Consider the following 27,394-nt stretch of genomic DNA (forward strand, 5'->3'; position numbering starts at 1 on the left):
GGTTTGTGTGTTCTGACTATAAAATAAAGCCTCAGCTTACAGGCTGGGTCTTTCTGTGTCCTCATCCAGGCACGGGAGATCCGCTGAGCCCCAACTGTATTCTCTTCTCTGTCTTCTTTAATCCTTCACCGCCCCTCCTCAGGTTCACCCTTGGCTGAACTGGCACAGCACAAGGCCTATTCTGAACATCCTCTATTTAAATTCAGCCCCCATTCTGTCTATCCTAGTTCCTGCTTATTTTCTCCTGAGCACTTATGCATTTTGCTTATTTGTTTTCTGTATTGCCTGTCTCCTTCCCCTAGAATAGAGCTCCATGAAGCAGGAATTGGTATCCTTTTTGTTCACTACTTGATACTGAACACTTCCAAGAGCGCTGCAGCACATGGTAGGTGCTCAGAAAATATATGAGGCTAATGAGAAACCAAATCACTCTGGAACTCCACGTATCTGCTCTGGTCACTCCTCATCTCCTGCATATCTCATTGTGCCTCTGCTTACCCCGAATATGTTAATGTTCTCAAGGCTACATCATCAGTGTTTTGTTTTGCTCATTCTATTTTTTTTATGCATCACATAGACAAGGTTGCTTTAGGGTTTATTTAAAGATCAATCTGATAATGTACATAAGGAATCTGTACCAGACTTTGACACATTAGGCTAAATACTTATCTTTAGAAGCATACAAAATGTAGGAAACTGATTTATAAGTTCTACACACAAGAAAGTTGACGTGCATGTGACTAGTATAAACATTAGATATGACTTCAGGTTCTTGTGTTGTACTGAATTGTTCCTTTGGGTTACAGCTCACCATGGCCTCTGGATACACCATGATGGACCCCATCTGTCTGGTGGAAAATCAGAATAATCAGCTGACAGTAAACCCAACAGCACTGGAGATTTTAGACAAGATCTCTCAGCCTGTGGTGGTGGTGGCCATCGCAGGTCTGTATCGGACAGGAAAATCCTACCTGATGAACCGCCTGGCAGGACAGAACCATGGTGAGTGTTGTTCTGGGGCAGGGCCATATGCTTGGAGACAGGGATAACACAGACTGATCACACCTCCTTCAAGGTTATCTTAAAAAAGAAACTAACTCCTTCTACGGAAGAAAGGTCCTAGCTGTCATGATGGAATAAATATCTCAAACCTCATTGTTCCACAAAACCTCACTCTTTGAGCCAGGAACAAGGGGTTCCCCACTGTATCCAAAGATCCATCCATTATTCTTGATCCCATTCACTCTTTCTGCTGAGGAGCTCAGCCCCAGCAATTATTTCGTTTCTTTCTCTCCCATTACTTTTGTCCTAAACTTTAGGGCCTTTTCAACTTGGACACAAATATTATTCAACATGTCTTGTTTTTAACAAGTGATGGAAGAAACAATGAACAACAGTATATTCTATATATCCCATCTCTCAATGGGTCTACCATCCAATTTTTTGCTTTATTTCTGAGTAAAACTTTGCTAAATTATACCTTCTTTTCTTTATCTAGTCTTTTCTAACATGTGAACTATAACACAGAAGAGTGCACAAAACATACATATATAAAAAGTTAATAAATATAAAGTGATCATCTGTGTAATCACTGTCCATATCAAGAAATAAGACATCACCAGCACCCAAAAGCCCTAGATGTACCCTCTGACACCTCACCAGAGTTCACCAATGTTTTGATTTTCATGGTGCATGCTTTCACTCTTCCTTTTAAAAGTGGTTTTACAAGCTGTGAATGCATTTGTAAGAATAACTTAAATATTATATAAAGGGAAGTCCATTCAGGTATTCTTTGGAGTCCTGCTTCTTTTGCTCAACAATTTGTTTTATCTAGTTTGTCATAAGTATTTGTAATTTATTTACTTTCACTATTTTATAGTATGCTATTGTGAGAAGATACCATCATTTATTTATCCTTTTGCTGATGATGACATCGCTTTTGTTTCCAGTTTTTACTTTTATGAGTGATGTCGACATGAATCTTCTTGTTTGTATATCCTGGTGCACATGTACGCAGCTACCTTGTGTGATAGACCCAGAAATAAAATTGCTGGGTCATGGAGTATATACGTGGCCAGCCTTTCTAGATATTTTTACCAGCTTTCAAACTATATATGCAATGTACATTTTTATTAGCAATAATTTAGTATTCTCCACATCCTCATAAAACTTTGGTAAAAGACTTTTAAAACTTGATGATCTGGTGACTGTATAGCTGCATATTATTTGCCTCATTACAAATTAGTTTGAGCATCTTTTCACTTATTTTCTTTTGCATTTTCTATTTCTATTTTTCTTTTCTATTAATTTCCCATTTTTCCTTCTTACTGATTTTTAGATCAATCTGCCTATGTCCTGTATCTCGTTTCTCTCTATGAAAATCACATACAATTTTTATTTTCCAATGTTTTCCTTTCTGTCTCACTAGCTCAGCACCATTACAGCATAAACCTCAATACACTGAATTCCAACTATTCCTAGAAATATCTCTCATTAGAGATATTGTCACTATGTCTCTTTCTCTCTGTCTCACTCCTTCTCTTCGTTTTCTTCCTTTATCCCTTTTTCTTTTTTGTTTCACAATCTTTCAATTTGCTTCCAACAAAATACTTTATTTGACCTTTGTTGTAGAGAAATTCTGGGCCACCCATCAGGGGGAACACTTTTCCTTGCTTGGCTTAAAGTAATTGATAGGCCTTTTTTAAGGATTAAAAGGTTTGAGAACAGAGAGAGAGAGAGAGAGAGAGAGAGAGAGAGAGATGTCTGTTGAGGAGTCTCAACACCATCCTTTTAATTCTACTGAAGGTAACACCAGGCAGTAATGAGTTGATATTTCATTGCCTGTGAAAGTCTCATCCCTCAAAATATTTTAACACACATAGGTATAGTCAATAATATTGTAATAATTATGTATAATGCCAAATGGGTCCTTGTAATATCAGTAGGAACACTTTGCAAAGTATATGATTGTTTAACCACTATGCTGTACAACTAAAACTAATACAAAATAATGTTGAAAGTAAACTGTAAGTGGAAAAACAACGCCTGAAGTTTTACTCTGCCACCCAAATCATATAACAGAGAAAAAAAACAAAAAAGAAGGTTTTGTGCCCAATCAATATACAGGATCAAGACCAGATCACTAAACTCTCCCCTTGTTGATAACTTTCTTTGAGGGATTTTTACCTCATAACTAAGAATGATGATCTCCAATTACACTCACTTTTTCTCACTGGGGGAACTGGGAGCTCAGATTACTCTGTATTAATAAGCAAGCAATCAAATTCTATCACAATGTAGAAGAATGCAGGCCATTTCAGGCTTTATACCCTCTCTGTGTAGAACTCACTGGATGTGAAAATAGAATGGCCTGAGCCAAGCTGAACCAACCTTCCATACACCTTTCATCATGCCCATTTCTAGTGCCCATTGAAGGAAATATTGGCCTATGGCACATGTTAAAAATGTTGAACTGTTGGGAAGATATATTGCACACAGGTTTTTGGGCATATCCCTCACATGCTCCTCACCTGTAGGTTTACTAGTAAGGCTTTGAAAGAGGAGCAACCACATTTCACACGTCTTTTCTGCTTTCACTTCCATTATAACCCCACCCGAGGCAGTGAAAAAACCCTCCTCATTTCCTTGTAGAAATGAGAAAAATACAGGAGTGAAGGGGGACAAAGAAATTCAAGAAAGATGATCATCAACCCAGTTCTGGCAGGACACGCAAGAACCTCTCAAGGGGTAACTAAAGAGTGTTTAATAGAGGGACTTATAGGAGGGCATAACCAGGTCACAGAACTAATTGTAGATAAGGAAGCACCCAGAGGGTGGCAATAGCAATGACCAGGTAACTATAGTCACTCCTATTGGATGAACAGACAAGCAAAAAGTGAAACCACAATGTGGCAAAAGCCAACACTTTGGGATGGAGTTAAATGAAAGGGTTGTGACCTACCATAAAGGAACTGAGGCACTGGGACACTGTGCCTCACTAAGGGGTAAGCAAAGGGAACATATGCCTGACTTCTAGTCTCATGCTGGCGCCTCCCACTGGTGGAAATCTACCAGAACCTGAAGGACAAGGGAGCTCTTCGGTGTCAGAAAAGACTATAAAGGTCAATAGAGGTTATATTGATTCTGTAATTTGACATACCTTGAGCCATTGATGTATAGAGTGAATAGGAAACACAAAGTGTTTTTTGAGAAGTATTCCTTAACATGGATAAATGTTGGATAGGCTGTCCTTGCTAAAATGAAAGCAACCTTCCTTCTAGCCTGGCACTCACACTCTGATAATTTTAACCAATGTAACCTATGGGCAGCCTGGACTATCTGCTGTTACTCTATATACTCTTTCTCCTCTTCCTTTGCAGGTTTCCGTCTGGGCTCCACAGTGCGGTCTGAAACCAAGGGCATCTGGATGTGGTGTGTACCCCACCCCTCCAAGCCCAACCACACTCTGGTCCTTCTGGACACTGAGGGCCTGGGCGATGTGGAAAAGGTAAGGCAAAGAGTCTTCTTTGTTCTTAAATACTCCACTTACAATTTAATTTGCCACCTTAATTCACCTTCTATGACCTATTTCTGTAAACTACAAATCTAATTAAGAATAATTGAGGTTTAATTATGTTTCTTGGAAACTCGATATTTTCTTTATTAGGCTTATAACTTCTTATTTTTACACTTGGTTGAAAGTTACAATATAACAAACACTTATTGAGCATCTAAATTCTAGGGTTTTGTGTTAGGTACTACAGCTATGCATGATTGAGGAAAAAACCCAGAGCCTAGTTGGGAGATAAGAAATAAGCAGTGTTATCAGTACAGGCTAGCATGGATACAAGGAGTGACATAGTTCACCAGTATTCAGGGTAAGAAAAGTATCCTGGAGGAAGTTATAGTTATGAGATCAATGCACTCCAATAGTTAAGGTGAGTGAGGTTGATGGTCTTGAGTGCAGGAAACATGAAAATGTGTTTTCAGTAGAATAACATATGTAATCTCCAAAAGCACTTGTCACATTAATAAAAGGTTTTAGTCCAAGTCTCTGAGATTGAGAGATGAATTCCTCCCTGACTTCTATAAATTCAGGAGCTAGACCGACCACAAGCATTGTAAATGAGATAATTTTAGGTATGCTGTGTTTACTGTGTTAGTTGTGGTTAATCCGTGTTCTTATTTGTATTAGCCAGAGTCTAAAGTTAAAGTTGCAGCAGTGGATCTTTGGCTTCCATTACTACAAAAAGAGAAGTGGCAGGAATTAAATTCTGAATTTGAACATTAATTTTTTATTGAATTTATTGGGGTGACAGTGGTTAACAGAATTATACAGGTTTCAGGAGCCCAATTCTACAGCACATTATCTGTAAACTATATTGTGTGTTTGCCACCCAAAATCAAGTCTCTGTCCATCACCATTTATGCCCTCTAAACTCTCTCTCAACTTCTCCTATCCCACCCCTAGCAGTCACCTCACTGTTCCCCTGTACATGAAGTCTTTCTTTTTTTCTCAATACCTCTAGCTTCAGCACCCAAGCCCACACCCACCTCCAACAGTTGTCAGCCAGCTCTCTATCTATGAATCTGCCTCTATGTTACTTATTGGTTCATTATGTTCATTAGATTATACAGAAGAGTGAAATCATATGATACTTTTCTTTCTCAGAATGGCTTATTTCATTTAAAAATGAGTTTTGAATTTACCACCATCTTCACAGTGTATGTTATTTACCCTACTGTTCAGTTATAGCAGAGTTGACATAGTGCATGAACAACTGAACAAGTGAATAAATTGTAGACACCTCAGTCCCCTTCTGTGAACTTTCTAGGGTGACTCAAAAAATGACTCATGGATCTTTGCCCTGGCCGTGCTTCTGAGCAGCATGTTTGTCTACAACAGCATGAACCACATCAACCACCAGGCCCTGGAGCAGCTACAGTATCCTTCCAGGAACCCAGCTTCCATGTGTCATGGAGTGTATGGGAATGAAATTGAGACTATTTTGTTATTGTTTTTGTTGTTTGTTCCTCATGTCACAACCATGTTTGAGGAGAAAGGGATAGAGGGTGAATAGGAATGTTCATAATAATTGTTTCCGGGTAAGATCTGGAAATTTTGGCTTAGAGCACTTTTCATTCCTTAGCTAATATCTCAGCTATGTGACTAAACTAACAAAGCTAATCAGGACAAAGTCCTCTCCCAGCTCTGCTGAAGTAGATGACTCAGCCGAGTTTGTGAGTTTCTTTCCAGACTTTGTTTGGGTTGTACGAGATTTCATGCTGGAGCTGAAGTTAGATGGAAGAACCATCACTGAAGATGAGTACCTGGAGAATGCCTTGAAGTTGGTTCCAGGTATCAGAGGATGATCTGGGTGGTGGAGGTGTAACATTTGACTCTTATTTAGAACTCACATTATATTTCTGACCAGAGGATTATAATATAAAGTTCTATATGCAATCTCTGACCTCCAGAGATGATTTGCTGGAGTTTAAATACACATGGATTGTCTGTCCTCCACATGGCATTTTTCTGAACAATATCATAAATTTTCATTTATCTACCAAGAAATATTTGTCTTTACTTTAGAGCCCGTATTATATTTCTGACATGAGGACTATAATATCAAATGTATTTCTGACAATTTTTGAAAATAATCTATCATTCAAAAATATCTAACAAATATTCAAGCATTGGAAACCATAGAAGAATCAATCATAAGTTTCTTCACATGGAATGAATACCTCCCCTTTTTCCTCAGAAATGCTGCTTTTATTTTTGGCTCTGGACTAAATAAATAAATAAATAAATAAATAAAAATAAAATTCTATGGTTTAGTGAGATTAGCATTAGATTGATTTGCATGAGTAAATAAACAGAGATATGCAAGCACCAAAGTTACAGTGATGCAAAGACCCTTTGAAATGAAAATCATCAATGTCCTTGCCTAAAAACTGGCTCACCAATCACTGCTCTTTTTTCTTTTCTACAGGCAAGAACCCCAAAATCCAGAAGTCCAACATGCCTAGAGAGTATATCAGGAAGTTCTTTCCAAGGCGAAAGTGCTTTGTCTTTGACCGGCCTACAACTGACAGAAAATTATTACTCCATATGGAGGAAGTGTCAGAAAACCAACTAGTGTGCAGTTTCCAGGAGCAATCCAAAAATTTCTGTAACTATATCTTCACAGAAGCAAAAACCAAGACCCTCAGAGAGGGAATCATTGTCACTGGAAATCGTGAGTCTCCTTTGTTATAATATGTTTCTCTGTGGTTCAATGTGTGTGATTGTACTTGGAATTTTTCAGCAGTTTTGTTTCCTTTTATATGTGATGTGGAAAAGCAGAGATTCATGCCACACATACACATGTATTTTTTTCATTAAGGTTCCCTATATGTGGGATTGTTGAAGCCCACTGTATCTCATGAGACTAATACACTAATGACATAAGCACAAGCTGCTGTTAAAGAGGAGAATCTGCATGATGATAAGACCAATGAGATGAGTGTGTCTTGCTGAGGGTACACAAGATATCTCATAAGTTTACACCAGTTAGAAAGAAATATATAGCAGAACAAAAACCTTTGAAAGCTCATTAGAGTTTGAGAAGAAATTTTAACTATAGCCTTATATGTACGGCTAGATTCATGAATATACCAACTGGGCAGACATACAGAGAACTGAGATGGGCTCATGCTTGATTTAATATTTGAGTCACCATCCTGAAATTCATGACTTTTTATTGAGTTTCAAATTTTCATTGGAAAATTTTGCCCACAAATTATCTACATTACTATAAATATTTCTCTCTTTTCCTCAACCATCATGACTAGAGAGTCGACAGGAGTCCTGAATAGGAGCAACGGGAGATTGAGGAAATGAAAGAGACAGACACAAAGACAGTAGGGAAAGCTGGAACCAGGTAGGACAGCTGTCCTCTGATGGAGAGACAGTGACCCAGAGCCGATACAATGCATTTATTTTATACAGCAAAACACCAGGACATTTTACTAAAGCCCAAGGCAAAGGAGATGATGTGCATTCTTGTGGCTTCTTTGTAATCATCATTTCTGGGTGGGCCGGGATAATCGTGTTTGTTCCTGGTGCTTGACTGGATTTAGATAATGAAACCCACCCCCTGGAGCCTGAGATGAAGGTCAGGCTGACAACACATCTGCCTCTGGAAAGGTATGTTTCCAGGGCATGGCTCTGCCGGGCACCACTGGATTCAGATGACTATCAGCTCAGAGACCTTTCCCAGGCACTCTCTACACATTACCTACCTATAAAATAAACTCTCTTTAATGTTATTTCAATTGGAAAATAGTTTCAGGAAACCCTTGAACATATTGGTTGAAATCATTAAGATTATATTATCCTGTGCTCAATTTCAGAACCATAAAAGAGAGAGTGAATAGGAGACACAGAGATGTTATCATAAGGAAGTAGATTTATAGAAGTAAAGGATGAGGGGACAAGAATGAGGACAAGGTGGAAGATGGGGAGGGAAAAAGAAAGAGAAAACAAAACTTCATTTCAATAAACTTTTTGTTAATTTTAGAATGCTGACCTCTAAAACTTGTGAAACAGTGAGTAAGAACTTCCTGTCCATTCCCTAAATATCATATGTCATTCAGGACTGGGGTCTCTTGCAAAGGCCTATGTGGATGCCATCAACAGTGGAGCAGTACCTTGCTTGGAAAATGCAGTGACAACTCTGGCTGAACGTGAGAACTCAGTAGCCCTGCAGAAGGCAGCCAACCACTACAGCAAGCAGATGGCCCAGAGAGTGAGCTTCCCCACAGACACTCTGCAGGAGCTGCTGGACTTGCATACAGCCTGTGAGAAGGAAGCCATTGCAATCTTCATGGAGAATGCCTTCAAGGATGACAACAAGTTGTTCCAAAAGAAGCTTATGGTAATATGTCTTAGCACAGATCCTTCCTAATTTCTGTTCTTCTAGATTGATGCCTAGACATCCCCTTTTTGACCCATAGTTCATGTGTTCCCCATTGTAAAAGAAGTTTAGATTCATGCGAGTGACTGGAATCTATAGTCTACTATTCATCCTTTTTCTGAAAGATTAGCTCTTTATTTCTATTAGAGACAAACAAATTAACATGTGCTTATTAGCAGTTTACAAAAACACACAATTTATTATTTCACAATTCTTCAGGTGAGTTCCTAGCACAAGGCATTTGGTGCTCTGCTCTGTGTACCATAAGCTGAAAACAAGATTCAGATATTATACACCTGAAATGAATATCCTATATAATAAAACCCTAATATGCAAATCGACCAAACAGCAGAATGACCAGTGTATATGATGCGCACTGATTACCAGGGGGCAGATGCTCAATGCAGGAGCTTCCCCCTGGTGGTAATGTGCTCCCACAGGGAGAGCGCTGCTCAGCCAGAAGCTGGGCTCACGGCTGGAGAGTGCAACAGTGGTGGTGGGAGCCTCTCCCATCTCTGCTGCAGGTGGGCGGTAAGGAGCAAGGGGTCCCGGACTGTGAGAACCCCGGACTGCGAGAGGGATGTCTCACTGCCAGCTTAGGCCCGATCCCTGGGGGGTTGGGCCTAAGCCAGCAGTCACACATCCCCCAATTGTCCTGGACTGTGAGATGGTGCAGGACTGGCTGAAGGATGCCCCCACCAGTGCACAAATTTCATACAAAAGGTTAAGTGACTAACTGTCCAACCAGCCAACCCACTGGTACATATGAAACACACTGGCGATCTATATATATTAAAGGCTAATATCCTTAGTGTCCATCTGATGGTTGCTATGATGCACACTGACCACCAGGGGGCAGACACTCCATTCAAAAAGCTGCCATGATGTGCACTAGCCATTTATAAAGAAACGACACCACAGATCTGGCACCGACAGAGCAACACTTGGCTTCCCCCAAGTGGGACACAGGCCCTGCCACCACCCCAGAGTGACAGCCCACCAAATTGCAGCCAGTGCTGCCGAGATCCCATGGCGCAAAATGTGGCCCACAGCCCACCATAGCCTGGAAATTGTGGCTGTGGGCACTGGGTAATGACTTCACTTAGTAACAGCTGGCTTCCTCTCTGTAGCTACAGGCCATTTAACAATAAATGGCACTATGGACCTGGTGCCCACTAAGATTTAGAAAGTTTAGAAACTTGACCCGACTGAAAAGAGGTAAGAAATGATGGAACTTGAAAATGACTTCAGGTTTTCTCACTGCGCAAAATATAGTCAAACACTACTATAACTAAATATTTCACCCTTTGTTCTCGCTGCATGATCTACAATAATAATCTGCTTCATGTTGATATTTACTACAGTGATGCTGACAATTACCTGAAAGAGAAGTTGGGATGCTTTACTGGGTTGGAAAAAGTTTAGCTAAACCAGAAAGCAGGTCTAATTAAGCAAGTTTATCTGTATATATTTCGCTCTCGCTGGCACCAATTGCACGTGGGTATTTCGATCTGTCATTGTCTATCATGAATTTGGTTGACACTTCTATTATAGAGAAAGGGCAAATATCAATATTAAAATATTTTTTCTAATTAATTTCCTTTCAATGTGCATGAATCCATGCACCGAGCCTCTAGTTTAAATATAAACGTTGACTTGCACATGTGTGATACATATAAAGCTCTCCCTGATGCCAATTGCACGTGTGCGTTTTGATCTGTCATTGTTAATTGTAAATTTGATTGTTTTTGTTGACATTCAACATGAACCTCATCACAATTCATTCATCAACCATCCGACCAACTGACTGACTGGTACATCTGACTCACACTGGCAATTTAAAATAAACGTTGACTCATGTATGTGTGATACATATAAAGCTCTTGCTGGTGTCAATTACATGCATGTTTTCATTTTATAATGCTATATTATATATACTACTAGTGGCCCTGTGCACGAAATTCATGCACGGGGTTGGGAGGGATGTCCCTCAGCCTGGCCTGCACCTTCTCCAATTTGGGACCCCTCGGGGGATAACCAGCAGTCAGACATCCCTCTCACAATCCAGAACCGCTGGCTCCTAACCGCTTGCCTGCCTGCCTGATTGCCCCTAACTGCTTCTGACTGCCCTCCTGATCATCTCTAACTGCTCCCCTGCTGGCTCGATTGCCCCTAACCATCTCTGCCACAACCACACATCCAGGACCCAGGATTCCCTCCTCCAGCTGACCACAGGCACCTGAGACCTGAGCTTCCCTCCCTCTGGTCAGCCATAGACACATGGGACCCAATCTGGCTTTGCCTAGGCTGGCTGCAGCCGTAGGGGATGGTGGGCAATTGACTTTGCCCTGGCTGCAGCTGCAGGTGCTGGCTCCAGGAACCACAGGGCGGGCAGCTTCTCCATCTCCCGGGACACAGCTAGCCACAGGTGCTGGTGCCCAGGACTGTGGAGTGGGCGGCTTCTCTGTCTCCTAGGCTGCAGCCTGCCACAGGCACTGGTGCCTGGGACTGCTGTCAGGCGGCTTTGCCTGGGCCCAGCTTTGTCAGGAAGGATGCGCGGATGGTCATCTGGAAGATGTGTGGTCTAATTAGCGTATTACCCTTTTATTAGTATAGATCATGGTGTGTTCTTTTTTGCCATCATTAACCATAGTAACTGTTGCTTATGTATTAAAGTTCTATTCCTGCTAAGTCTAGAAGCAGCCTCAGAATCCTTCTCACCATTCATCTTAAGTCTGATGCTGAGTTGATCAGAATTAATACCTGAGATGAAGCCTCTTACTGCAGCTATATCCCAGAATGCATGGCATCCTCTCTGCTTTATGATCCAGCTAATAATACATTGCCTCAAACATGTTGATTGAGGTCATTTTCACCCTTGCAGCTTCTAATAGTAGATTACCATCTACTGCTTAGGAAGCAAAATTGACTGTCTCCATGTAGATTGCAAAATAAGGCATTTTTCTCATCAATAAAATTTCATTCTTTCAGCATGAGTAATTTTGTCAACAACGTTTTGTGGCAATAACAGTTTATAACAAATTGAGTGAATTATTGTTTCAGGTACTGTGCTGTGTCATACACAGATTTCATTTTATCTTTGCAACAACTCTACAGTAGGTACTATAACTACACAGGTGAGAACCCCGAGGGATAGAGAGATCAGGTAGCTTGACCAGTAAAACCTGAAAGTGGCTGCGTCTCATTTCAAACCCATGAGCCATGCCCTTTAACCATTACACTCCACTCAGTATTGTGCTGGAGCCTGCTCTTACTGGCTCACAAATTTTCAGGAATTTTGTAAGCTGGTTGTTAAACATGTTCATTATTAAAAAGTAAATTATATAATCTTAAAAGTGAATAAATTACATTAAAACCAAAGGAAATGCACACTCTAAATTCATCACTCCTCAATTATTTACTATACTTTACTGTTCTGACTCTTGACGTTATTTATGTCTTTTGGGTCTGTCTGGTAATAGTGTATTACTGCATGTTTCTCCTCAGTTCTGCATTTAGTGGCATCACATTAGCAGCTGAAATCAGCCATGGATGGAGAATTTATGCCACAGAAATTGGCCAATAGTATAAATCAGACTTTTGTTTTCTTTGATTGAGAGCCAGTTGTTAAACACTTATCGGCACAACACTGACCACATTGGTGGTGGTGGTCTTGTCAGAATATGCTATATTATGCATATGAAAATCTATTTAAACAGATTTGATGTAGATATTTTAAAAGATGGAAGCATTGTCCCTGTCAACTATTTCGGTTGATTCATATCTTCACTAATTGTCATCATTGCAAAGTTTTCAGTCCCCATATGGATTGCTGGATATAATATGTCATGCCCTGTCCCTTCCCTTTGTAGTCTTTGTTACCTTAAGGACTCTAGTTTTCCATTCATATGTTTAAGTACCAAACTTACCAGCTTAAAAATGTAAGCTTTTAACACTGCTCTCTGTTCCGTATTCTTCAGATGAAAAGTGGAGTTGGGTTGTGGCAGAGGAGAGAAATTCAGAAGGGGATTATTGGAGTAATGACTGCAGAGGGAGAAGAGGAAACCTATCTCTTGGGCCATAGGCTCTGGTGCCCTGGACCACAGGGCTGGCAGCTTCTCTGGGTGGCTGCAGCCTGGGATCTCGGGGTGGGTGGCTTGTCCGTCTCCTGGGCCACAGCCAGCTACAGGTGCTGGCACCTGGACCACAGGTGGGCGGCTTCTCCATGTCCCCTGGGATGCATTGTGGGTGGCTTTTCTAGCTGGCTGTGGCCTGGGATCACAGGGCAGGAGGCTTCTTTGTCTCCCCAGCTGCAGCCAGCCTCAGGCGCTGGGCCCGGGTTCTCTATCTCCCTTGGGATGCAGTGTGGGTGACTTATCCAAATGGCTACAGCCTAGAATCCTGGGGCAGGCGACTTCTTTATCTCCCAGGCCATGTAGCTTCTTCATCTCCCAGCCGAAGCCAGCCTCAGGCCCTGGAGCCGGACTTCTCTGTCTACCCTAACTTCTGTGTCTCCAACAGGCCTGGAGTGGCCAGAGCCAGGATGCTTGCATGGTAGCCGTGGCTGAGATGCAAGTATCCCAGCTCCAGCCCCCACCATCTTTGTTGGGTTAACTTGCATACTCACTCTGATTGGCTGGTGAGCATAGCAGAGGGACGGTTAACACATTGTATGCGGGAAACGTATTTATAAAACGTATAAATACGTTTCCCGCATACAATGTGTTAATTTACATGTTTCTATTTTATCATATAGGATTTTGACATGTAACTTTTTGCAGTAACATAATTACTGCATGAATCTTTCTTCTAATTAATTTTCTTTTAATGTGCATAAATCTGTGCACCAGGCCACTAGTAATATAAGGAGGGTCATGGGAACTCCTCCCCATCTTCAAGGCAGCAATAGTGCATTGTACCATACTGTTTCTAATGTATTTGACTACTTCTCTGCTACCAACTGAAGAAAACTGCTCTTAAAGAGCTCATGTATTTCCCAGCTAGCATGGTTCAGTGTTTGAGTGTGGACCTATGAAACAAGAGGACACAGGTCAATTCGTATTCAGGGCATATGCCCTGGTTGTGGGCTCGATCCCCAGTGCAGGGCATGCAGGAGACAGCTGACCAATGATTCAGTCTCATCATTGATGTTTCTATCTCTCTCCCTCTCCTTTCATCTCTGAAATCAATAAAATGTGTGTGTGTTTTTTTTAAAAAAAGCTATGTGTTTACGTATGCACACTTGAGCAATCTCCATCTCTTAAAGTCAGCCAGTACCCATATAAAAATCCAATCATAAGATTAATATTTATCATATTTACAGGCCTAGAGGTTGCAGTTTGTGGACACCAAGAAAGAGAATTCTTTAGGACAACCTAATTCTGCCTAACTTAAGCACCTTCACCTTGCCTTTGAGTCTGTCATTGACTATCCTACTAGTTACAGAACTCTCATTTCATACAGAAGAAAACCAAAGGGATTGTAATTTTTCAAGTATAGCAAAATAATTTATGTTCCTATATTTTTGCACAATCAAGCCCTCATTCAAATAATTCATGAGGAGTTCAAAACTCTGTTCAGTGACCACTTACTTCACTAGTGGACAGTTGATTTACTGTGTATATATGTTTATCCATAGCAATCCAAGTTTGCAAAGGAAAGTTTACTTACAGTCATATTGAACTCCCCATTGTCCATTGTCAATGGATGGATAATAGTTAATCTTATGACTGATACAGGAACCTTGATAATACTGGCTTTCATATTTGAAATTTGCCAGCAGAGTCTAACTTCAAAATTCTCATCAAAGAAAAAATAATTCTTGTGATTATGTAAGGTTAACCAGACATTGTGGTGATCATTTGGCAATATATACAAATAGTATCAAATCATTATGTGGTACACCGAAGTAGAAATAATGTTATTTCTCAATTTTTAAAAGTACAGGAATCTTGGAGTTCTTGTCTGCCAACCCTATCATTTCACAAGTGTTCAGCCTGAACCCATGAGAATTAAGGAACTTTTCCCAGGGCAAACCAAGAGTTGGTCTAAACTAGGACTAAAATGAGCTTCCTGATCTTGGTCTAGTTTTCCATGCCCCAGTCTACTCTGATGTCATCAGACAGCTTCTTCCAAGAGGATCACAGTTGGAAATTCCCTTCTTTTCTAACGGCCTCTTTCCTTTGGATTTCTCCACATTTCTGAGCAGGGCACCATAGAGAAAAAGAAGGAAGATTTCTTGCTGCAGAATGAAGAGGCATCTGCCAAATATTGCCAGGCTCAACTTAAACAGCTTTCAGAGTCACTGTTGGAAAACATTTCAAGAGGAACTTTCTCTGTGCCAGGAAGATACAATCTCTACATAAAAGAAATGGACCAGGTTGAACATTCCTATAACCTGGTACCCAGGAAAGGAGTAAAGTTGAGGAATAAAAAGAGGGGATAAGAACAGCAGATGGGTGTCAGAGGGTCTTTGTTGATTCTTTTGAAAATCTAAGAGCACAGGACCATTTGTGCATAAACAGCAAAGCATGGTGATATCTATACATTAGTTAAATACTTTTAAATAAACCAAAAATATGTTCTCCCAAATATCGGATTTACTGTCAAGAATGTAGATGGAAAAGAATATGCCTTTCATTTAAGAAGCAATGTAATTATTTTGTGCTATGTACAAGGGATACTTAATTAAAGAAACAATATTCTCAAGAAGCTTATGACCTTCCCTAAGAAAAGAAATATAAAGTCAATTGAATGTGGTGAGATAATGATTATCATATAAGTACATGAATAGCGATGTTGAAAATGATGATACTGATCATGGTGATGATAATGATGATGGTGATGGCTGATATATATTGAGCACAGAGTTACTAAACCAAGTATATTCTTAAGTGCTATGTTTGGATTATCAACTTAATCTTCAGGGTAATATGAATTTAGGTAATACTGTCATCTCTATTATGCAATTGAGAAATGTGATTCACTAAGAAACTAATTAGTGGCCTAAGAACACATAACCAGCAAATGATAGAGATGGTAGGGCAAGTCTCTGTACCTGTCAGCCATTCAAATCTCAGAAAGAAGTTCATCAAAGCTTCCTGCTGGAAGAGGAAGTAGAAGCTATAAATTGAGATATCAATAAATTATATCTGAGTGAAGATAGGCTAAATGAGCATGCAGTCAGAAGAACAAGAATGTGCAGACATTACAAAAATGGAGGATGAGTGTTTGTAGGATTGAATATTAACCTGGTTGTCTGTAATTTGGGGTGGGAGGGTGTCTGGCATTATTAGGATAGAAAATTGAAGAGCTAGGAAAGAGGTTGCCAAAGAGGGTTTTATGCTCACTAAAAATGTTGCATTTTTTTCATTATAACTGTGAAAGGAAGGGAACCACTGCGGGATCCTAAGAAAGATGAAGAATTTAGAGTCAAATTTGGAGTTTTATTGAACAATGACTTCCCAGCAAGAAGTGTCTTCCTTCTTTCTTGTTTCCTCAGGCAAAGGAGGTCCTCCAGAGCTTCCTGCAGTCACAGGCTGCAACAGAGGAATCCATTTTCCAGGCTGAAAAAGCCCTCAGTGCTGGGGAGAAGGCTCTAGCAGGTACAGGGGAGGGCTCTCTACACAGAGGAGAGGGGAGGTACCTACAGGGCCTTTTAATGCATCTCTCTCTCTCTCTCTCCCTCTATTCTTTTTTTTTTCATACTAGGATCTATTTTATTTTATTTTATTTTATTTTTATTTATTGCTTAAAGAATTACAAAGGGTATTACATATGTGTCCATTTTATCCCCCCGACCTAGACAGTCCCCTAGCCTCCCATATCCCCCAGTGTCTTATGTCCATTGGTTATGCTTATATGCATGCATACAAGTCCTTTAGTTGATCTCTTACCCCCCTACCTCCTGCCCCCCAACCCTCTCCGGCCTTCCCGCTGCAGTTTGAGAATCTGTTTGAGGCAGCTCTGCCTCTGTATCTATTATTGTTCAAAAGTTTATAATGGTCTCTATTATCCATGAATGAGTGAGATTATGTGGTATTTTTCCTTCATTGACTGGCTTATTTCACTTAGCATAATGCTCTCCAGTTCCATCCATGACGTTACAAATGGTAAGAGTTCCTTCCTTTTTAGAGAAGCATAGTATTCCATCGTGTAGATGTACCACAGTTTTCTAATCCATTCATCTACTGATGGGCACTTAGGCTGTTTCCAGATCTTAGCTATGGTGAATTGTGCTGCTATGAACATATGGGTGCATATATCCTTTCTGATTGGTGTTTCTGGTTTCTTGGGATATATTCCTAGAAGTGGGATCACAGGGTCAAATGGGAGTTCCATTTTTAGTTTTTGAAGGAAACTCCATACTGTCTTCCATAGTGGCTGCACCAGTCTGCATTCCCACCAGCAGTGCACAAGTGTTCCTTTTTCTCCACATCCTCTCCAGCACTTGTCGTTTGTTGATTTGTTGATGATAGCCAGTCTGACAGGTGTGAGATGGTACCTCATTGTTGTTTTGATTTGCATCTCTCAGATGATTAGTGACTTTGAGCATGTTTTCATATGTCTCTTGGCTTTCTGAATGTCCTCTTTTGAAAGGTGTCTATTTAGGTCCTTTGCCCATTTTTTGATTGGATTGTTTATCTTCCTTTTGTTGAGTTGTATGAGTTCCCTATAAATTTTGGAGATTAGGCCCTTATCAGATATGACATTGGCAAATATGTTTTCCCACACAGTGGGTTTTCTCATTGTTTTGTTGATGGTTTCTTTTGCTGTGCAGAAGCTTTTTATTTTGATGTAGTCCCATTTGTTCATTTTCTCTTTAGTTTCAAGTGCCCTAGGAGCTGTATCAGTGAAGAAATTGCTTCGGCATATGTCTGAGATTTTGTTGCCTTTGGATTCTTCTAGAATTTTTATGGTTTCCTGTCATACATTTAAGTCCTTTATCCATTTTGAGTTTATTTTTGTGTATGGTGTAAGTTGGTGGTCTAGTTTCATTTTCTTGCATATATCTGTCCAATTTTCCCAACACCATTTATTGAAGAGGTTATCTTGGCTCCATTGTATGTTCTTGCCTCCTTTGTCAAATATTAATTAAGCATATTGGTTCGGGCCGATTTCTGGGCTCTCTATTCTATTCCATTGATCTATATGCCTATTCTTGTGCCAGTACCAGGCAGTTTTGAGAACAGTGGCTTTGTAATACAACTTGATATCTGGTATTGAGATCCCACCTACTTTGTTCTTTTTCAGGATTGCTGCAGCTATTCAGGGTCTTTTTTTAAATATATTTTATTAATTTTTTACAGAGAGGAAGGGAGAGGGATAGAAAGTTAGAAACATCGATCAGCTGCCTCCTGCACACTCCCACCGGGGATGCGCCGGCAACCAAGGTACATGCCCTTGACCGGAATTGAACCTGGGACCCTTCAGTCCACAGGCCAACGCTCTATCCACTGAGCCAAACCGGTTAGGGCTCAGGGTCTTTTTTTATTCCAGATGAATTTTTGGAGAGTTCGTTCTAGATCTCTGAAGTATGCCGTTGGTATTTTAATGGGAAGTGCGTTGAATTTATAGATTGCTTTGGGTAGTATGGACATTTTAATGATGTTGATTCTACCAATCCATGAACATGGTATGTTCTTCCATCTGTTTATGTCTTCCTCTATATCTTTTTTCAATGTCCTGTAGTTTTCTGAGTAGAGGTCTTTTACCTCTTTAGTTAAGTTTATTACTAGATAGCTTAATTTTTTTGGTGCGATGGTAAACGGGGTTGTTTTTACAATCTCTCTTTCTGAAAGTTCACTATTGGTGTATAGAAATGCCTCAGATTTCTGAGGGTTAATTTTGTATCCTGCTACATTGCGAAATTCATGTATTAAGTCTAGTAGCTTTTTGATGGAGTCTCTAGGGTTTTGTATGTATGATATCATGTCGTCTGCAAATAAGGACAGTTTTACTTCCTCTTTTCCAATTTGGATTCCCCCTCTCTTTTTGTCTTTCTCTCTCCCTTTCTCTCCATTTCCTTTCCTCTCTCTCTAAAATAAGTGGAAGCATGTCCTCGGGTGAGTATAAATAAATAAGTAAATAAATAAATAACAAGGCTCATTGAGACAATCAGTGCCTTTTCATCACATTCTGAAATATGTTTTGCTGGTATTTCTAGTAAGAATATACAGAGATTTTTCCTGACTCTTTTAAAGTCACTCCAGTCTCTTACCTTTGATGTGTACAAGTAGGTATATCTGTTATTTTCTTCTCTCTTGCAGAACATTGTGAAACAGCTGAGCAGGCCAAGAAGCAGGCAGTGGAAAAGGAACTGCAGCTGGTGAGACAGACATTGAATGAACTCCAGCAAAAAATGGAGGCTCAAGAGAAAATCTTTCAGGAAAACTTACTCCAGATGAAGAAGATGAAGACAGACATAAAAAGCCAATGGATAAATCAGGAAAGAATGCTGAAGCAAAATATGGAGGTAAGTCTGGGTGGGGTGTGGGCAAAACCTAAAGGACACCAACCTGGCTCCTCATGAAGGGAAGGACAAAAATTTAACTAAAGGCATAAACACTCAAGGAAATGCAAAGGCTTATGATTCAGTGAAATGTTAAGTTAATGGGATCATTCTAAAGCCCTATGTCTTTGAGATTGGGCACCTGGTGTGGTATTAGAACTTGGAGGGTACAATTGACATGCCCCAGGCTATTGGCCTGGGTTTGTAGTGATTATAGGGCCTCACTATGCCTGTAAGTGAATGGGACTTTAGTTCATAGGATGTTTAGTGCACCCACCAAAAATACTTGATGTAGATTCATCTGTCCTTAAAAGTATCAGATTGTAAATGATATAAAATATGGAATAATGAAAGCTCTAAAATTTGCTGCATTAGTTTCCAGTTCAGCCTGCTTCATTCTGTAAAACTAGAGTACAATGCATTCTTTGTCCCAACCTGGAGTTTGATAACCAGTGTTCTCTAGAATCAGCAGTTCCCATTAGTTGTTACATGTGTTGTCATCCTACTTCAGTGGAACTAAGAAATAATTAGAAATAAACCCCATCCTTCCCAAAGGGCATCCTTAGGGCTAGAGCAAATTCCTAGGATAGTTGTCAGGCCTAACCTAGCCCCAACTCATCCTCACCCCAGTGAGATGGTAAGGGAGGTGTAAATCATGGATATTCTCACTTACTTGTCCAAACATTTGAAATATTGACAAACTCATCAAAGAGCATGTAAGTTAGTAGAGAAATAAAACATTTGCTTAGTTCCTGGCATTGTTAAATACAAAGTGCTAATAATTGAGGATTTTCCAAAGGGAATGCTCTTCTTTTTACGGACCCAAGAACTACCTACTAAAGAATTTAAAGAGATATTTGAGGTGTTGGTTGTGGTAATCAGTGGTTAGAGTGCCATACTGAAAGGCCAAGGTTGTGGGTTTGATTCCCAGTCAGGACACATACAAGAATCAACCAATGAATGCATAAATAAGTAGAACAACAAATGATGTTTCTCTTTCTCTCTTTCTCCCTCTCTCTCTCTTAAATAAATAAATAAAATATAAAGATGTTAGAAGAAATCAATGAAAAGGTAAATAAGCTAAAAAAAGATTTTGAAAAAGAGGAAGACATCACTTCAAAGATCTTCAATATCTTAACCTCAGCAAGCCCTGCAGTAGTTACAGCAATATTTGGGCTCCTCAAAAAGGCTTTATGAAATCTGGTGAGAATTTTTTGTAAGTATCTTATAAAAGGCTTCTTATGTTCTATAACATAAGACTGTGGAAGATTTTGAAAACGTGTAAAATTATAGTTTCATTTAAGAAAAGTTTAATAATACTGTTTAAAAGAATATCAGGGTCTGATATTCAAAACACCAGCTTTATTTTGATTGGATGAAATCATTTAAATAATGGAAAACAAGTTAGGAGATAATGAATTATTCATTGAAAAGGTTTCAGTAAAGCAAAAGGACAAGTGTTAGATGAAAAAGACATTGGCAATCTGTATTAGTCATGGAGATCCTTTCTTAAGCTATAATGATCTCTTATGAATCTAGCAAGCAAAGAGCAACAACCACATTCCTGAATAGAAAAAAATAGAAAAAAAGTATAAACATATATATCTTTAGATTAAAAGATAGGCAAAGTAAAACTAGGAGGTAACTGTGTCACCTTTTAGATGGTCCAGAAAGGAGAGCTTTGATAGGAAAAAAGGTTGTTGAGGATTTTAGGAACTTGGAAATTCCCCATATTTTCCAGTGAGAGGGCAAATTGATGCAAATATATATCAAAATTTTAAATGCAAATACTGTTGATGGAGCAAGTATACATTTAAGAATTTATCTTGGATGTTTTTACCCAAGTTGAAAATATCACATGTAGCAGTATAATTTTTGCAGGACTATCATAACTCAAAAAATCTGAAAACAACTTTAAATTTTCTCTGTCAGATATTGGTCAGGTAAATTTTTAGATGTACTCAGAGGAATAATCTACAATCACTAAAATCAGAAAGGATGGTCTCTTTGTCCTAATATTAGAAATCTCCAAGGTTTATCATCAATGAAAATAAAGTTGCAAAAAGTGTGTGTAGTTGCTATGACTAAGTTTAGAAGATAAAGAATATGTGAATATATCATCATGTCTCTCTGGAAAAATATAAAATAAACTTGTATATTGGACACAATAGGAATGGATGTTCATAGTTAAGGTAAGATGCAAGAAGATAATGAACCTTGCACTGTATATTCTGTGTCTGTTATATCTTGTATAAATTATTACTTATTCAAACATAAATAGATACAATTATTAGATGAAAAATGAAATAAAAATACCTGGAATGACAATGTTCCCATGACAGGATCAAAATATTTATTGAAATACCATAAGTCAGCTCAACAGGAAGACTCTATTTATTACAGCAGAAAACAAAAGTTGCAAGCTGTTCACCTTAATCATGTTCTTTTGGTCTCTCAAAAAGGCCTTGAAATTCTAGTCACTAATTTATTTTCAGATATACAGTCTATTGAGATGTCCACTGGAATGGTCTCCAAATTCCTACTCCAAATTTAAAAATTTGGGCCATTAGAAGAAAATAAATTTTTAAGATCAACCCAGACTTTCAGAAATTCTTTTAGCTGTGTAGGGCTTAAGACTCTTGTGCTTAGAATGAACAAACTGGTTGTAATTTCACAGGCTGTATGTATTCTCTTAACACTGGGCATTTGAACACAAGACAGTCTTCCTTAAACACACAGGCTTCCTTATCCATACCTTTTATTTACAAGCCTCTTTTCCTCCTACCATTTCTTATTTCCTGACTTTCTGAGAATGGATAAGGTGTCTTCCTTGGGTTCATATTGTGCTATGATGTCCCTTCTACCATAGCACTTTTATATAATTGTAAAATTGAAATGACCCATTTGCAGCTCTCTCCTTTACTGACTAATGACATCATCTACTTGATCTTTATCATCATGTATTTGGCCCCCACCACAAAGCAAACCCTGTAAACACCAAGTGTTCCAAAAATAAGGGTGAATATATGAGCTGCCATCCAGCAGGGCCTCAGTTACCATTTCCTTACTATATTAACTGCTTTCCAGGTTCTCGAAATAAAAGGCACAGTTTTAGGATCTAGTGTAGAAGACACTGACTGAGGCAGAAGGGCATAAGGTCACCATCTGAACCACTTTCCTCTTCTCTTTTAGGACCTGGAAAGTCTATGTGCTCTGGATTTCTCAAACTTCTCTCCCATGATAATCACCCAGCAATGAAGCCACCACCTTTGTCTCACAGTGAAATTCCGATGTTTAAAATGATTAACGAAGAGAATATATTTGCCAATGATACATCTGAAAAGGGGTTAATATCCAAAACCTATAAATAATTATACAACTCAACACAAAAAAAACAAACAATGGACAAAGGACCTGAATAGACATTTTTCCAAAGAGGACATACAGATGGTCAATGGACATATGAAAAGATTCTCAACATCACTAGTCATCAGAGAAATGCAAATTAAAACCATAGTGAGATATCACCTCATACCTTTTAGAAAAATCTACCATTAATAAATAAACAGGGGGGAAAGGAGGACCTATATAATACTTTCAACAATAAAGAGTTTTCAAAAAGTTATTGACATTAAAATAAACAAACAAAAAAAAAACAGGTAAAATGAGATTCAGAATGATGGTTGCTCTTGGGGTAGAGGGTGAAAAAGGGTTATGTTTGGGAGGGGGCACAGGGAAAGTTTCTGGGGGTGGGTGGCAAGGTGTTTGCTTTATTATGGATCAACAATCTGTGCATTTGTTTTATGTGGCTTTATTTGTGTTGTCTTGACAATAAAAATGTTTTTAAAATAAAAACAAACAAACAAAAAGTATTGTTGAGAATGTGGAGAAAGAAAACCCTGTGTATTGTTGTTGGGGAAGCAGATTGGTGCAGCCACTGTGGAAATTGCCTTTCAGAGTTTTCTTGTATTTCATTGAGCTTTGTCAGAAAAGCAATCTTGAATTCTCTGTGATTTAAATATCAGTCTTTCATGTTTTTAACTTTATTTTCCAGAGATTTTTGTTTCCTTTCTCTACTCCCTGGTTATCTTGGTTTATTATGGTATTTCATGGATGGTTCCTTGAATGGGCTCAGAAATAAAATCTCAAAGGGATGAGGCCTGTGCTTCAAAGTATATAGATATGTTTGACATAGCATTTTTGTAGATGAAGACTGCCTGTTAAAATATACCTGAGCCTGAGAACCAAAATGGCAGCAGGCAAGACTGAGTGAGGGTGAAAGTGTGAGTGGGTGAGAGGAAGAGTATGCGAGGGTGTGAGTTTTGGGTGGGCATCTGTCAGTGCAGGACCTCTGGGTGGGCGATTCCGGTGCTCTGGTGCAGGAGCTGCTGGCCAGAGCCCAGGCTGTCCCACTGGCGCTTCTCTCCACTTGAGATTGAAGAGTGCACAATTTTGAAGGAGTCCCAGGGTCCTCCACAGGAGGAGGCAGCAGGAAGCAGAGGTGTCCCAGCACCCCTAGGCCACAGACAGGCACGCAGGGCCTCACTGCTAGGACCCAAAGCTCATAGACACACGGGGCCATAGTAGTGACCCAGTGCACCTGAAGCATGGCCTCAAGACAATCAGCCCTACTGCCTTGATCAGTGGTGGGCAGGTCCTGAGCAGTGCCCATTCTTACCCCTTCACTAAGGAGCACTCAGCTCGTGTCCCTCCATCACAAGTGGAATGCCCAACCCACCCTGCCCCCTTGAGGGGTGGTGTGCCTGGCCTGCCAGATGCATGCACCTACTGTCCCGTCTAGGCACACCCAACAGGAACCCCAGGAAGACTGGCCTCACCATCTTAATATAGGGACACTGTGACCCAATGCCTCCAGAAACAAGGACCTGTCATCACTACCCACTGAGCCTGACCTGGTGCCCCTGAACAACCAGCCCCACTACCTTGCAAATATCCAGTAGCTATGATCTGACAGTTTTTTAATTTTAATTATATGGCTGTTTGGTACAACCATCAAAGACATCTGACATAGAGCCATCTGGTCTCAAAGCATCAGATATGAAATATGGGATAATGAAAGCTCTAAATTGTGCTACATTGGTTTCCACATCTGCCTGCTTCATTCTACACATCCAGAGTAAGATGGTTAGAACTAAAACTTCATCTTTCCCAAAGAACATCCCTAGGACTGAGATACATTCCTGACATTGGTGTCAGACCTGAACCATCCCCAAGTCCTCCCATCACCAGAGATCCTGCTAAGGGACCTTAGGAAGGTATAAACCAAGGATACTCCTGCTACCAGATCTAGAGATTTAGAAATATTGGACAAAAAGCATCAAAGAGCTATTTTAATTCTATAGTGATTGTTATACGGGTCATAAGATTAAATTGAATTAATGCATGTATTGCTGGCGTTTACTTAAAGCCATGGTCTTTATTTCTTAATTGTAAATTCCTCAGCATCAATAGGAACAAGAGATACAGAAGATATACAAAGAGAAAGAGTCAGAGATGTGAAAAGACATGGAAGGTGAGAACAGCTAAAAGCATTCCAGATATCAAAATAATAAATTGTATTTCAAAATTAAGAATTCCTCTCTTTGAAAAAGCATACTTTTCATTCTTTCAGTAGAATGAAAAGACAAGTCACAGATTGGAAGTAACTATTTGCAAATCACAAATTGGATTTAGGATTTAGGACAGAATATTTAAAGAACTCTTAATACTCAACAAACATCTTACTAACTGAAAAAGCAAACATCCCAATTAAAAGGAAAAAATGATATAATTTAAACAGACACTTCATCAAAAAATATATATTTGGATGACAATAAGCACAGTATACAATATTATTAACAACATCACTACTTATTAGAAAAGTGGAAATTCAAGCCACAATGAGATATCACTATGCTCCTACTAGAATGGCTAAAATTACAAAGATGAAACATCTCAAGTGTTGGTGGGGATGTGGAGCAACTGGAACTCTTATGTACTGCTGGTGGGAATGTAAAATGGTAAATCACTGAAAAAGTTTGTCAGTTTCTTAAAATGTTAAACAAATAATAACCATGCAGAGTAATCATTTTGCTTCTATATCTATCCCCAAGAAAAGTGGAAGTTTGTGCATACGATAGCTTTATTGATAATAGCCATTAACTGAAAACCATGTCTGTCCACAGGTGAATGATGAATGAATTTTAACATATCCATACAAGAGAATACTACTGAACAATAAAACGAAATAAACTATCAATACATACAAGAATGTTATGAATCTGAAAATAGATATGTTGAGTGAAAGAGGGCAAAAAAATGTCTACATACTATATGATCCTTTTATGTAAAATGACAGAAAATGCAAGCTATTCTACAGTGACAGGAAGCTGGGCAGTGGTTTTGCCTAGTGATGGGGATGAGGGTTTATGTTCAGGAGGGAGGAGTTTCCTAAGGGCATGTGAAGATATGGCTGTTTCTGAGTGATGGGCATGCTTATAACTTAATTGTGGTGGTGGTTTAACAGGTGTATACATGTATCATCTATAATAATAAAAGTGTAATATGCTAATTAGACCAGACAGCCGAACGACCTCCCGGATGTCATTCTGGATTTCCTTCTGGACAACCTTTCAAGCAAAGCTGCAACAGTGGGACCGAGGCAGAGGCAGCCACTGCCATGGGCTGGGGGGAGGCAGGGGTGGTTAGGGACAATCAGACAGGCAGGCAAGCAGTTAGGGGCGATCTGGCAGGTAAGCAAGCAGTTAGGGGCTATCATGCAGGCAGGTGAGAAGTTAGGAGCGATCAGGCAGGCAGACGAGTGGTTAGGGGCAATTAGGGAGGCAGCTAGGCTAGTGGTTAGGAACCAGCTGTCTCAGATTGTGAGAGAGATGTCCGACTGCCGGGTTAGACCCGATCCCGTGTGAGATCAGGCCTAACTCGGCAGTCGGACATCCCCCAAGGGTTCACAGATTTTGTGCACTGGGCCTGTAGTAGGTCAATAAAAACTTATCTGACAGTGTATTGCGTGACTATTTTACAGCACTAAAGCTTTTCCAAAAATATAAAACAACAAAAATTACTCTGGGTAATAAGAAGCCCTAGAATTGTTAATGTTAGCCATATCAGTGCACCTGAAATCAAAGAATAACAAGGATAGTTTATAGTTCCAAAGGATTCTTTAACTGTTATTTACAGTCCTCTTTTGTTTACTCAGTACAAAAATTATCAGAAGTTTTCTCAATGAAATAAGAATAAAACAAAAAAGATAGGTTGAAAGAAAAATAAGGAATAAACATCACAATTTAATCCTCATGTTTCTCTGCTTATTTTTCTTCCTCTGAAGCTACCAGAAATATGTTCGATGAAGATTATAGGAGAAATCAGCCTATGACGGAAGAGAGAGAAAAGAGTTTTCAGGTATGGGTGAAACAGTTGATTGAGGAGATGGAGATGGAGAAGGCCCAGACCATGGCAGAGCAAGAGAGGATTCTAAATATTAAATTTCAGGCATTCAACTTTGTCATCACTATTTTATCATCCACTGCACTGAATCAAAAACATGCTTAGAAGTTAGAGCATTACATCCGATTAAGGGTTTTTCTAACCCAAACACTAGGAAACAATTCATGACCATATACACAATTAATCATGTAATTACATGCTCGGGTTTCCTGTATCGTCCTGTTCTCCAGGCTCCACTATGAGTCATTGTTGAGTCCAGATATCCAGATATCCACCCAGAAATACAGTGTGGACTGTCACAGGCCCCCATCTCCTCAACCTATTATTGTTACTTTGCCTACAAGTTTCGGAAAGTTGTACTAAGTTCACTGATCAAACATCTGCCATGACTCTGAATCATGTAGTAACCTTCCTGATGGGATTCATTCATCTTTCTCACATTTGTAGATAGATACTTGAG

General features: G+C 39.5%; 1 protein-coding gene across 1 annotated transcript; it reads left to right on the plus strand.

Moving 5' to 3' along the window:
- Nucleotides 1–812: 812 nt before the first annotated feature.
- LOC308515505 (guanylate-binding protein 7-like) lies at nucleotides 813–20,667 on the plus strand (the record flags this gene model as incomplete). Its single annotated transcript, XM_081086048.1, has 10 exons — nucleotides 813–1,002; nucleotides 4,380–4,507; nucleotides 5,835–5,944; nucleotides 6,162–6,358; nucleotides 6,996–7,241; nucleotides 8,641–8,921; nucleotides 15,169–15,375; nucleotides 16,462–16,564; nucleotides 19,244–19,434; nucleotides 20,518–20,667. 10 exons carry the CDS (start codon nucleotides 813–815, stop codon nucleotides 20,665–20,667), a joined length of 1,803 nt encoding a protein of 600 aa, XP_080942174.1.
- Between the last annotated feature and the right edge of the window lie 6,727 nt (nucleotides 20,668–27,394).

This window comes from Myotis nattereri, assembly GCF_964212035.1.
Source record: "Myotis nattereri genome assembly, chromosome: 3".
NCBI lineage: Eukaryota > Metazoa > Chordata > Mammalia > Chiroptera > Vespertilionidae > Myotis > Myotis nattereri.